At 36.9% G+C, this 13136-nt stretch overlaps 2 protein-coding genes across 7 annotated transcripts; one reads left to right on the top strand and one right to left on the bottom strand.

The window, feature by feature from the left end:
* The first annotated feature begins 500 nt into the window (after positions 1 to 500).
* Positions 501 to 1527, top strand: COX5A (Cytochrome c oxidase subunit 5A). The gene is made up of 2 exons (XM_043417701.1): positions 501 to 821; positions 1086 to 1527. Exons 1-2 carry the CDS (start codon positions 614 to 616, stop codon positions 1337 to 1339), a joined length of 462 nt encoding a protein of 153 aa, XP_043273636.1. The 5' UTR covers positions 501 to 613; the 3' UTR covers positions 1340 to 1527.
* A 470-nt stretch (positions 1528 to 1997) lies between these two features.
* Positions 1998 to 13122, bottom strand: ewg (DNA-binding protein Ewg). Of its 6 annotated transcripts, none has more exons than XM_043417689.1 (8): positions 13027 to 13122; positions 10280 to 10569; positions 9502 to 9626; positions 8858 to 9283; positions 8187 to 8492; positions 7245 to 7382; positions 6822 to 6966; positions 1998 to 4573 (listed from the first exon to the last, which is right to left on the bottom strand). In XM_043417689.1, the coding sequence occupies exons 2-8, from the start codon at positions 10464 to 10466 to the stop codon at positions 4251 to 4253; spliced, it is 1650 nt and encodes a 549-aa protein (XP_043273624.1). In that variant the 5' UTR covers positions 10467 to 10569; positions 13027 to 13122; the 3' UTR covers positions 1998 to 4250. The 6 variants fall into 6 exon arrangements, with proteins under 6 accessions (XP_043273624.1, XP_043273627.1, XP_043273626.1 ...); XM_043417692.1 differs by having other exon boundaries at positions 12908 to 13039; XM_043417691.1 differs by lacking the exon at positions 13027 to 13122 and adding an exon at positions 12467 to 12838.
* Positions 13123 to 13136: the final 14 nt, after the last annotated feature.

The raw sequence follows: 13136 nt of genomic DNA, 5'->3' as shown, positions 1-13136 counted from the left end.
CATAATTTTTTTAAAACTCGACAAAAAGTGTACTGATGAGAAAAAAATTTCATACAACTATTTCGAGAATAAGTAATTTTTGAAATTTATTATTGTCGTTGCATACTTTATTGGGCGAATATTTCAATAAATGCACCTGAAATGCCACGATTCAAAAGCATAACACAATGTTCCACGAACTTCAATAATTCAGTACGTACGATTTTCTACCGACAATAAAACCAATAATTTTTTTTCGACAGTATAAATTTTTCAAGTTCAAAGTCACGAGAAGTTACGGGAAATTCCGTTGATTCGGCGCCACAAGACGGGGCAAATGGGTGGCGCCATCGCTCAGACTTGTGCCAAACTCGTTCGATGACCTCTGTGAACTTGGCCGATTAATTTTAAATTTCTGACTTTTTTGAATCGCACCAATCGCGCAACAGTGAAACCAACATTAAAACCAAAGTTGGTTAATCTGTATATTTTGGAAGAACATTTTGAAACGCAGCCAACTTCCATAGTCGATCATTCGTGTCTACCCGTTTACGCAATAGTCGGCCTGTTATCGAAGTGCCGAGAGTTTCGTATTTAGAAGTCTTTGGTGTAAAATTTCGACAGAAAAGAAAAAATGTTGCGTATCGTAGCAGGACGCGTAGGTGCTACTGTCAGAGGAGCTTTTTTGCCGAGAACTCTGGCTCTGGGTGAACAAAACATTCGAGCAGCGCACGATGGTCCTCAGGAAACAGACGAGGAATTCGATGCGAGATACGTGAATTTTTTCAGTAGGCCCGACATTGATCATTGGGAAATTCGCAAAGCTATGAACGATTTAGCTGGTGAGAAATCAAAAGCATCTAACGAAAATGCTCGTTTGTGAATTCGTTTGTCAAAAATGTTTCGATTGTCAAATTACTAATTTACCACGCAGATGACATTAGCCACGGAGATTTTAACCTTTTTTTCTATTGTCTTTTTCCATGGACCATGAAGAAACCTGAAAAATAGAGATATTGCAACGTGTCAAAGAATTAATTGTGCAATACGAAAAATTGATCGTTCAATCTATTTTCTCCACTCATTTAGAATTTTGCCATTTTCAGGTATGGATCTTGTCCCTGACCCAAAAATCGTGTGTGCTGCTCTCCGAGCCTGTCGCAGACTGAACGACTGTGCACTGACAATAAGATTTCTTGAATCTGTGAAGGAGAAATGCGGAGACCATGTAAAGACCATCTATCCTTATATACTCCAAGAAATCAGACCGACCTTGGACGAACTTGGTATAAGTACTCCAGAGGAGCTTGGTTACGACAAGCCAGAGCTTGCACTTGTCAACGTCGATGACATTCATTGATGAATCAAACATAATTCAAGCTAGTCTCCTCATCAATAGAAAATAAAATCTACGCGACGCTCCAATTTTCTTCTTTTCTCTAGTTTGGTCGAGCCACTTCAAATATTGTAATAAACCATGTTGAAAAGGAAACAAAAAAGAGAAAGCGACGTGGCAAAAAAGTGTTAATAAAAAAGTCGTAAAGTTTAGTATGGCTCTTCTGTCAAATAAATTACTCCCTGGAGTTTCCTCTTTTCCTCGCGAAGTTTTCAGGTTCAAAGAAATGAGTGATATGCTCTATTTTTTAATGTTTTTTTGTCCACAGACTCCGTATATAATTCCTAATTGTCGAATGAGACTCGAGTCACTTCTTGTTTTGTTGTTATTTCTTTGTTTTTTTTGTTTTTTTACACAAAACGAAAACAAAAAATCGATACATCAACAAAAGCGAAAAATGTGACAAGACAACGACATATTTACAAGTTACATTACATGATACACAGCGATAGAATCATTATACAAGTATGCCTATAATAATGGTTGAGATTCATGGTATAAGAATTTCTTTTTTTTCTCCGGATCATCCGAGATGTTTGACTCAAGTATTTACACTTAGCCAATATGAATATATATTTATAACCGGATAATCGCTTGGGTAATGAATTAAAAAAATGAAGAATTAAAGTCAAACAGCCTCAACAAACTTTTTCCACAGTGTACAAATATTTACCGATTTTTTTATACGAACGCCAACAGCATTAAAATAATACAATAAAAATCTACATAATATTACATTTGTCTATAATATTGGAAACAAAAGTTTTATCTAATAATCATGTTACAGTGAAATCGAGCGAAATTCTCTTGTTGTTTCAATGTTACGTGTTTCAGTACAATATTCCAGTTCTGGGCTTAAGTACATGAGGAAAATCCTCAATTATGAAACAAAATGAAAATCGTTGATCATATAATGTGAAAAGAATGATTCAACAAAAAATTGCACGAAATGTTTGTTCTCCTTCACTTAAACTGCAGTCATCCCTGCATCAAGTAATCAAATTAAGTTAAAAGACAATCATTAATAATGAAGTTTAATTATTAAGCAAGAAACAGCGTAACATTGAAATAAGATTGCACACAAAATTATAATACATTTTTGTATTTGTTTCCTCTTTTTAACTCTCAAACGTGGTTCAATGACTTATTTTTAAAAAATGACTCATGACTTTTAAATGCATAGAGTGGCATGGCTCCGCAGTGGTGTTCGGATACGAGAACGCAACCATTCTTTCGAGACCTATTGGTATCTTTTTCAATGACTCTTTTTTTTGGCTGAGATCTCCGAAGTAATACGAATTTTTTCTAATTTCCGACTAAAAATTGATTACGTTCGTTTCGGAGCAGCCATCAATAAGTAAAGTTTTTCGTTTCGTCGTGTATTATGTGATTTGTTTTTTTTTCCTTCAAAAAGTCGTGACTTAGCCTATTTGTACCCGTCAGAAATGCTTAATTCTTTTACTATTGGTGCTAATTAATCGGACTAAATAGAATTACATTAGTCGAAAATGGATAACTACGTTTTCAAATGAAAATTTTTATTTATATCGCAATTATTAAATAGTGATCGTACTTAAATTTATATCGTCTAGTCGTGGATGGTCGGTTCGAACCAAAAACCCATTACATTCCTGTATAATTTTATTTTTTGTATGTTTTCTGATTTTTTCTTTCCACAGCGGAATTAAGCTATTACAGTTTATGCTTTTTTCGATCTCGCGAAGTTTCGTTCGACATACTTCGTGCGAATTGCCACATTCCCGACATGAATTTTCACCTCAGCAAATAAGAAAAATAAAAAAAAAACATCAAAATGAACGAAAAAAAAGTATTTAATAAAAAAAAAAAAAGCAGGATTCGTTCATCGTTTGTTTCGTCGAATAGTACGTTTACATTTATTTTTCATCGTTGGACCAGAATTTGACGAAAAAAAAATTGATTTACTCATCTTCGATTTTCATTTACTTTACTAACTACTTTCGAAAAATGTCGATCGGATAAGCTGCTTTACGATCGATATTATCGAACTGGATAACATACATTTCGCGTCCTCACGTTCCTCACGAAAATCATTGAAAATTATGACTAGATAAAACAATATTACCCACGTAAGTAATAACGCTTTTCTTTTTAATAAATTTACGGGAACGTCGATGATAAATTGGTATACCAACGATGATGACTGGCCATCGAATAAAAACCTACGAGTTCTGATTCATTTATCTCTGTCATTTATCAATGGTGGACTCGAAGCAGCTCTCACTCGACGATACATCGACGGGCTTTTTCACGAGTCAATGATTTTTTTTTTTTTCGTTTCTCTTTATAATATATTTATATGTATACCGTGTTATCTAGATAAAAATACAAATGTCATTACACCCTTATCGTTTCAATTGATTAAAGACCTTATTTTGCATTACTTGTTTTTCCCTTTCATTCTCGTCTCGTGATAACACGTAAAACATTTTTCTAAGTCGTAATAATAATAATAATAATAATAATAATAATAATAATAATAATCAGCAAAATCTACCACACAGTGACGTACAAACTTTTCGGCCTTCTCGTTTTACATTCAGATATACAATTATATTCTCGAGATAAAGTCGAGAAAAAGGAAATACTCATAACGAACCCTCTGAATAAACACTTTCAACGTTCGTTTACCTCGAAAAACACTACCACACCGAATTCACGCTTGAAAAAACTTTATCATTTTGTTTTGTTTTTGTTTTTTGGTAGACCCGTTTAGTTTTGTTTCTCTCATTGTTTCTTCGGTTTGCTTTTTTTTTCTGTCGTTTTGTCTCGTTCTCTTATCTATTTGGTTATTACAAATAAAACCGTTTGTCATAGTTCATTGCACGTATACGGTTCATTCCGGACTGGAAATAGTGTTCTGTTGACTGTCCTCGTCCTTAATCACCTCACCGTGCATCGCTTTTGTTAATACGTTCGCGTCCTTCAATGATATCACTTGAAGTACTTGGTGCTCACCGTTCGCATTGATCACCGTCATCGGATGACCTTGTATGGTCACCGCCTCAATGGTCTCTCCGTTACCCGGCTCCACCTTCGGCACTTGTACCATCGGCGTTACATGCATCGTACCGTCACTCTGGATGTTCGCTACCATCGTCTGATACATACTCGCCGATACCGGAACCGTTATCACTCCGGATACTGATACCGGATATCCTGCAACACAACCCAAAACAAACGCACTGTCCTATCGTCCTTATGCCCACGACATTCTCCTTACTATTTATTCCAACCGGTCCTACCAAATAGCTTCATCTTCTAAAATCGAGTTTTCGATTTTACATACTTTTCCAATCTCACAACGACTTCTATGCAGTTGTGGAAAAGCATTTTTTTTTTTTTTTCATCATCAACATGATCGAGGGGTTTCAAATCAACGAGAGTTTCCACACATTTCCGGCCAAAATTTTGTTCTATCAAAATTTCGATTTTTCATCGTTGGAAAATCCAACATAATTCATTCAGCTGAACAAGATAGTTGTTCAATTATTTGCAACGGTTGGAGTTACCAAAAATTAAAATCAAAAATCGAATAACATTTTTGGCAAGAAATCCCAATGGGAAACCTGGCATTAAACAATTCTATTTATAAATTATTGTTCAATTTGGTGGAAAATACGAATAAATATCAACTTTTCGTTCGCTATTCCGACATGTCACACTCTCTTTTTATTATTCTTAAAATTGATGCAAAAGTGGAATTGAAAAATGTAGCTGTTTTGAGTCAACGGAAGCGCAGAGTTATATATCAAATAATCGAAAGACTAGCAGAACGGCAGAGTTAGAGATCATTTAGAAAAAAAGAACAATAACAAACAAAAATCAATAAATGAAAAAAAAAAGAAAACGAAAAAAAGCTTCGAACGCAGTGTCGAAGAAAGTAATAATCATACAAACATCGATGACAATATCTGTGACGTCAAGTTCAATGTTCAAAAGCATCGATGATGCACTCCAATGAAAAAGTTAATACATTTTCCTGAATTAGAAATCCAATGTCAGCCTAATTCATAATTTGTGAGAGAAAGAGAGAAAGAGAGAGAGTCACATTAAGAAAAAAAAATCTACACGAACAACAACATGGAAAGAGTGAGAGAAAAAAACCGACGAGTTCGTAAGGTCGACAATTGGTAACAGTCTTTGGCTTCCCGTATGATAGATAAGTACAAAAGAACTCACTCAAAACAAATAGTAACAATCACAACGCAATAAAAATTAATGTAATAATAATAATAATAATAATAATGATAATAGTAATAATAGTACATGAAATAATAGTAAAATAAAAAATAAAAAGAATCGAATATCGATGTAAAATACTCTATGTACAGCCGCTTTATTATAATCGCCTTAATTAAAAATAAAGTAATTGATAATAGTGCGGTGATGGTAATGGGACAAGGTTTCGTATGCGATTCAACGATTTGGTATCATCATCACTGCCGTTTGTTGTCGCAACGTAAATTAAAATTAAGAACAAAAAAAAACATAAGATGTTGGGTTTTAAGAATCCATTTACCGATCCACAACGCACGTGTGCACACACTTTCGTATTCCTCGAATATCGAAAGCGAATTTTAGCGACGTTTATCATTTCGTATTGTCGATCATCTAGACTAATTTTTGTGAATTCATTATCGTCCTCGTTGTATGATTTTACTCACACATTCACCATTGTTTACTCATTATTATTTCTTTTTTATTGTTTAAATATTATGTACATGCGGATACACTTAAATAAATGCCGTTCGATTAATTCTATATGTATCAATGAATCGCGGTTTACGGGCTTCGGTCAATGTTTCATTGGATTCGTTGAAAATTATTTCGTCTTTTTTTTCCACAATTGTACTCACAGAGTGTTTGTATTTCACACGCGAATTTGTACAGTAACCGTTCATTGCTAGACTTCCATTCAACGTAATTATTTATTTTTTGTCTGATTGTTTCCTATTTTTATTTCTTTTCTTTTTTTTTCAATCGAAAGTTTATGTGCTCGAAGTCGATAGGAACCGCGACGCGTAGATGTGAATTTGATAATGGACTCTTAAAAAAAAAAACAAAAACATTAAAAAAAAATTATCAGTTCCTAACTCCTGATAAAGTTGTATTTACAGTACCAAAAAAAAGATCAACTACTAAAAAGAAAAAGAGAGTGAGAAGGCAGGAAAAATCGATTGTACTTCGTTGAACGAAGGTCATCAAAAGAATAAGATTTCATTTGCATAATCGATCGCTGCAGACAGCATGCAAAAAAAACAATAATGAATGAAGGATCCTGAGCCAGTTTTTCTCTTTTCTTTTGTTTCTTTGCTCTGTTTCTTCTTTTTAAATATATATAAAATTCACTGCTCGAGTAGTTCCTGGCCGGCGACGGTGCAGAGCCTATAGAAAACTGTTTTACCGTGTCCGTCTTCTCCCGTCAATATTATTTGACCATCTTGGCCTAAGGTCGCCTCGGTCACGCTGTTCAAATCGACAGCGACACTTCCCTCACCCCCGCCGGACACTTCCGCCAGTGCTTGTACTTCACCCTGACTCGTATGGATCTGAGAAAACAGAAACAAAACAATTGAGTTCAATAGAATGAAATTTTTATTCGATAACTTCGACTCTTTCAATAGACTGAAAACATGTGACGCTGTCTAACATATCAATAAAATACTTAATTACGTTGTCCCCTTGGTTTCATAACTGATTGGATTATCATGTATCATGACTTGACACAAAAACATACAGAACGCCAAATCCGACTAATAATTTTTATTGTTTTTTAATAAATCCGAATTTTTTATAGCTTACGAACGAATTTCAAAAATGTACTCACGGTCGCGACCCCTTGAACTTGTGCGGTCGTTCCGTCAGGTAAGGTGATAATTGGATTGCTCGGATCCACTTGTATAATGGAAACGGTGCCATCAGCATTCGTTATCGTTTGCAAAACGGCGGTTGGATATTGGGCCATCTGCGTATATTAAAAAAATAATAAGCCAAAGTATTTTTTCATTTCGAAATCACGTTAATGAAAAATTCAAAAATAGTAGTATGCAATGAGAGTACGTTGAAAAAACAAATTCTAAGTTTAACGATTGAGATTTTTACGAAACTCAATTAAGGGAAACTAAACACCAAAAATATCAACGAAAATGACGCATTATTGACAAGGAGAATGTAAGAAAAATAGTGTTTTTTATATTTTTTATCTTCTTCTTTTCAACTATGTTTCATGAAACATCGGAAGATCGAACGGAAATGCGGAGATCGAGATCGCTGCTGATGTCTCAAATAAAAAGGTATTCTCTCGAATGAGTGAAAACGGAAGTATGCCGGTAGCGCGGGATTCAATTGTTCTCTACAAATGAATATGATTTTAATGAAAATCTAATTATTTAATAATTATAATAATTTATAATTAGATGCAAATGATCACTGTCATCGACCAAATGGAAATAGAAGAAAAAAGTGTTTCGCGTGAAAAAAATCTTTAGACATTTTCCATCCTTGAATGTCACACAAAATTTCCTCATATGGAATCAACTCCCATATACGAGCCAAATAAATCGATAAAGTGTTAAAAAATTGAGTTTTCAACAGTTTGTTTTCCTTGGACAGAAATATTTTCATTCGACTAAAAATATCAAGATGAAATATTGATGAATTTAAAAAAATGTGTGGTGAAAAAGAAGGAATAATAAAATTCGATCAATAGTGTTTGTTCGCATTGCTCCGATCGATAAACCGATATCTCATGCACTCCGCCCACAAGCACCTGAGCAGTGGCAAGAGCTGTGGGTGAGGCGGCTATCATTTGCGCTGGTGAAGAGTTTCCCTTAGATGAACTCGTGGCGCTGAGACGAACGACTCCCACCGTCTGTTGTTGCTGTTGTTGCTGCTGCTGCTGCTGTTGGGCTTGTCCCTGCTGTCCAGACGAATTATGGGACGAATGGGGAGTTTGATGCTGTATCAAAATATTCGACTTGTCATCATCCTCGCTGAACGCTGGTAAAAGATCTTCTCTTCCATGGAACTTGTAGCAGTTTATAACTATTTGTCTTAACGCGTGAGTCCAAGAGATCTGTCAACAACAATTCAAACAATCTTCAAATCAGTTCTTCCGAAATTCCTTCTACCAACAAAACTCGAGCTTTTTTCAAGCAGAAACGCATTTGCTCCTTTTTGAGATATTACGATTTGATGGAAAAATTATGAAATACAAAATGGATTGAAGAATATTTTTTTTTTTTTTTTTCACATCATGTGACACAAAATTGTCAACATATTATAGATTTTCTCAATCCAAAGCTCTTATAACTTTTGCCTTCCATAACATCGTTTTCAATCTCCAACAGAATTCTTTTTTCATTGTAAATTTGATAGCATTTTCTCTACCAATAAAGGAATAAATAAAAATGTAGACTAATTGTAAAGTAATAAACGAACCTTTTGTTTTTCATCCTCCGATCGTGCATCCATACGAACATTGGCCCATGGCAATTCTTTGGGCCACCATGGTGGTCTTGTGCTTTCTCTTCCCCAGCCAGGTTTACCTCTGCCCGTAGAATACTTCAGCATCAGAGGTATGAAGGCTCTGAGCTGTGCCTGAGTCATTTTTTCAACCGGTGTTGGTATACCATCGATTATTAAAGGTGGTAGTTCGTAAAGAGATGGATCATCCTGTACAGGTGGTGGTGCTTGTTGCGCTAGAGCACTTTCTAGCTCATCCATTATCATACTTTTCAAATTTTTCACAACATCCTCGAGAGGCTTTGCTCCAAACACTTTGTAACTACTATTTGGCTTGCCGGGGGTCGCAACTAATACGACTGCTTGTTGACCTACCCTCGTTGCAAACTCGTCTATAGTTTGCTGAAAATTTCACAAAAATATAGTCAATAATCGTTCATGGGATCAATTATGAGTAGAGAGATACATTGAAATTTACACGATTGAATTACGGAAAAAATCGTTCCTCATTTTTCGAGTCAACATTAAATATCGTCCAAGTTTGCTCTCGGAGATTAATGTTGTGAATTCAAATCCAAATAAAAAAAGAAAAAACGCTAGATGAAAACAATTCAACTTACTTTGAGTTTCCTTAATAGTCTATTTTGTTGCCTCTTCCTGGTACTAGGATTAGTCTCAAAACTATGGGGACGTTTCCGCTTTTTTGCGGAAACTATTGCGGCTGCTGCAGCAACACCAACAGGACCTGAATATCGTTGTATTTCGAATTATCGCTCATTTACTCATCACGTCAGTGTAAAAAAACCATGTGTCTGATTGATTTGTTCAGATACAAATTAGCTTCGTAAACAAATTTCATTTGGTTGCATAAAATCTAGTTTCAAAATTTTCTACATCATTCAGTTTAAACGGATTATTATTTTACACTGACATGTAAAGAAAAAAAAATTAAAAAACTATAAAAATTAGGAAAACGTGCATGGAAGTTAAAGGACTTTACATAGAAGAAAAATGGTTAATTTCATACATTCTTTTGGTTTAGCAAACTTTTTTCAAGCAACGAGCTAGGATTTATTTTCTCAAATTCAAACTTTGTCGTTCCATTTCTGCAAACAAAAATCTTATTGGAACATAGTTCAAAAGATCCGAGAATATTAAGTGAAAAAAATCGAATACTAATTATTTTGTTTACTGCTCATTTATTTGACCCAACTTGTTGCAAAATATTTTTTTCATTGGACAAATCTAAAATCCATTCAGAAAAACTATAAGGAATCTCCAAAAATGTTTAACAATCATTTTCTAATTTTTAACTTTAGTAGAAACGAATATTGACTTGAAAATGCGAATAAGAACAAGGATTGGTGTTGGTTAAAAAAAAAACAATATGAAAATCACCATGAATATCTTTTATTTTCCAACCTGCAGCCGCTAACTGGGCCGTGACGTCATCATCCATGGCGGCGCTGAGGAGATCACCCTCTTCGTAAGCGTCTGAACTACTGCTTGGCTCGTCATCGTCGTCATCTGAGAGCCTATCCATTCTGTCCATTTGCCCAGATTCTGTACTAGGTAACGATACCATGGTTTTTCCCACCAGGTTGTTTTCTCTTCTCCTCTCTTATATTGCAATGACCCACCGAATTCCAGACGAGCCTCTATTTTCGATTATTCCACATCACCTCCACCTAAGTTTATCCAATTACATCCACCTTTTAAATTAATCAATTATTTTATGTCGACGAATAATTTAATATTTTTCTGCATTTTTTACTAATCTTATGACAGTTCTTATAACCGACAATAACAAATTTATTTGATAAGATGTAAACATTACGTTACATGACGAACCCTGATTCCGCAAAGTTTGTTGATAACAGGACAAGTATTGGTTCGATAATATAACAGAAGAATTGTTTCATTTCAACGAGCAAAATGATTCGTAGGTTGAGAAAGTTGAAAAGTAAGAATATTTTGAAATACAAACAGATCAATATTTGAGAATAATAATTGCTGCTTATTTGCAACAAAAATAGAAATGTTTAAAAGTTTGCATAAATTGTGTAATATTTTTGACCATTGATTCACAAAAATGTAGTTTGTAAAAAAATGTTTCATCAGCAAAACAGATGTTTGAAAAAAAAAAAAATGATTCATGGGGTTCAGCCAAGGTTTCTAGGCTAGGGAGAAAGGCCCCTTGTAAAAGTATAAAGTTACTGTTGCCACAGACTTGTGAGTCATCCCTGTAAGAGCCTTTTGTATAAGCCCTTTGCTTGAAGGGCTCCCCTAGTCAATCCTGTCTATATATTGCTTGGATGGAGTTCACAGGGGGTGCTGCTTAGGGCATATTCATTTCCCGATATCCCCCCTCTCGATGGAAATACATTTCTATCAAGATTATCCGTTTGCCGCTATAAACATACGTCACATGTTCCCGAAGGAGGAGCGGCGGGGCGGGAAAACACAAAAAAAAACACATACGAAATTTGTTTCGGTAAAGAAATCAATACGAATCCTGATGAACGAAATAAGGAATTTTCCACGTATAGGAATTCAAATATTGATGCTTGAAGAGTAGGATGCATTTCCACAAAACATCGTTGTTATCAGGGGAAATAAAAAAATCGACCGATTGGCGCTCGTGTACAGGCGTGAGTTTGGTGAAACAATCTAACAACAAAAGCTCCCCACCCCCATGAAAAAAAAAAGGAACAAGGAGAGAATGAATGAATGAAGCAAACTTCGTTGAGGATCTCGCTTCTCAGCGATGAAATGGCAAAAGGGGTCCGAGGGACCGGGGCCTTGGAAGAAATCCAGGAGAAGAAACGCGGGAAGAAGGCGAAACTACGGAAAGTCGCAGAGTGGCGGCGTTGTTTCGTAATAATGATGATCGGGATGTTCATTTGCTTGGCGAGTGACAGCTCGACGTTGGAACGAAGTAGGAAAGAATTGACAGGCGAGACATGGGAGACGAAGCGTGCTGGTCGCGAAGAGAATGAGAGGAAGGCGGGAGGATGAGGGAGATAAAAGTGAGAAGTGCGCGCAACATAGGTAAGCAGGCAAACACGACGGCGCGTTTATTCGAAGAGGCAAGCCGAAGTAACGGCGGGGGGCAAACGTAAAATGCGCAGGGCAACACACGCAAAAGAAGGTTTGACGAGAGCGCGAATGCGAAATACGCCGGGGGTATATAGGAGTAAAACCGTAGAGAGGCGCGAAAGCGCAAGAGAGGAACAGAGAGAGAAATATATAGAATCCATGGAGCAGGCCCAGTGTAAATCGCGAGGTTGCGTACGCACCTTGGTTAGTGGAAATTCTCGTGGAATAGCGTGTGTTGCGAGGAAGGATAATAGAGTAGTCTGACCCCCCTCGTGTTTCAGGGCTCAGCAGCCGGGAAGCGTTCGCGTCCGTAGGCTGCGGTCGTCGTCGTCGTCGTCGTCGTCGTCGTCGACGTTGTCGCGGCTAACGCTTCAAACGTACCGACCGACGATCTTTTACATACACACGCACACACACCCGCATATACCCGCGAAAACACACATGCACGCACACACACCACGCCCTTACGTGAATCCCACGACATACATTTTGTGTATGTGTACGCGTTCGTTCGCTCTCGCTCAGTTTCGTTCGTTTTTTTAGCTTGCTTTTCGGTGTTCCCGGCCGTTGCGCGTCTACTCTCGTGTTTCGCGTCTCTTCGTCCCCCGTAACTTTCCCGTTTCGAGCCCCGAAAAAACACTTAAACCTCGTGCTACCGAGCACAAATACCCGTAAGCCGTTATCACCGCGTTAACGTACACGTAAATGTGTCGAGTAACGCGACAGCACGCACAACATCCACCATGGACACCATGGCGAGATTCGCCAGCTAGCGCGTATCGATCGGTTACGCGGGCCTCCATCTCCACCACAACAAACGGCGGGCCAGTAGAGCGGCCATTTTGAGCGAGCCTGCGCGTTCGTACACGCTAAGCAGACGATACGGATACTATTTTACAAAACAAAAAAATACACTCGCACACCCACCACGCAAGACGAGAAAGACGCTATCCTTCCGACCTCCTACAGAGACGCTCAACCCCGACGCTTAATATCGATCGTGATCCTTATTATCTGTTTATTTTACACTACACTCGGAAACTCACCCGTTGTGTCTACCTCGTTTATTATGTGTGCCGTAATACGAACGGGGCGACGACGGAAACACCGCACCACACACCATATACATATGTATTATATTCCGAGCCTGGAATAA

Source organism: Venturia canescens, chromosome 4, assembly GCF_019457755.1.
Source record: "Venturia canescens isolate UGA chromosome 4, ASM1945775v1, whole genome shotgun sequence".
NCBI lineage: Eukaryota > Metazoa > Arthropoda > Insecta > Hymenoptera > Ichneumonidae > Venturia > Venturia canescens.
This window is presented reverse-complemented; position numbering and strand designations above follow the sequence as displayed.

Bases quoted from the DNA above. Each gene is read 5' to 3' on its own strand.
- ewg (XM_043417689.1), bottom strand. From the start codon at position 10,466: ATGGTATCGTTACCTAGTACAGAATCTGGGCAAATGGACAGAATGGAT. The intron at 9,627-10,279 runs GTGATTTTCATA...AACGATATTCAG, and splicing joins GAAAATAAAAGATATTCATG to GTCCTGTTGGTGTTGCTGCA. The intron at 9,284-9,501 runs GTAAGTTGAATT...TGAAATTTTCAG, and splicing joins GACTATTAAGGAAACTCAAA to CAAACTATAGACGAGTTTGC.
- COX5A (XM_043417701.1), top strand. From the start codon at position 614: ATGTTGCGTATCGTAGCAGGACGCGTAGGTGCTACTGTCAGAGGAGCT. The intron at 822-1,085 runs GTGAGAAATCAA...TGCCATTTTCAG, and splicing joins AGCTATGAACGATTTAGCTG to GTATGGATCTTGTCCCTGAC.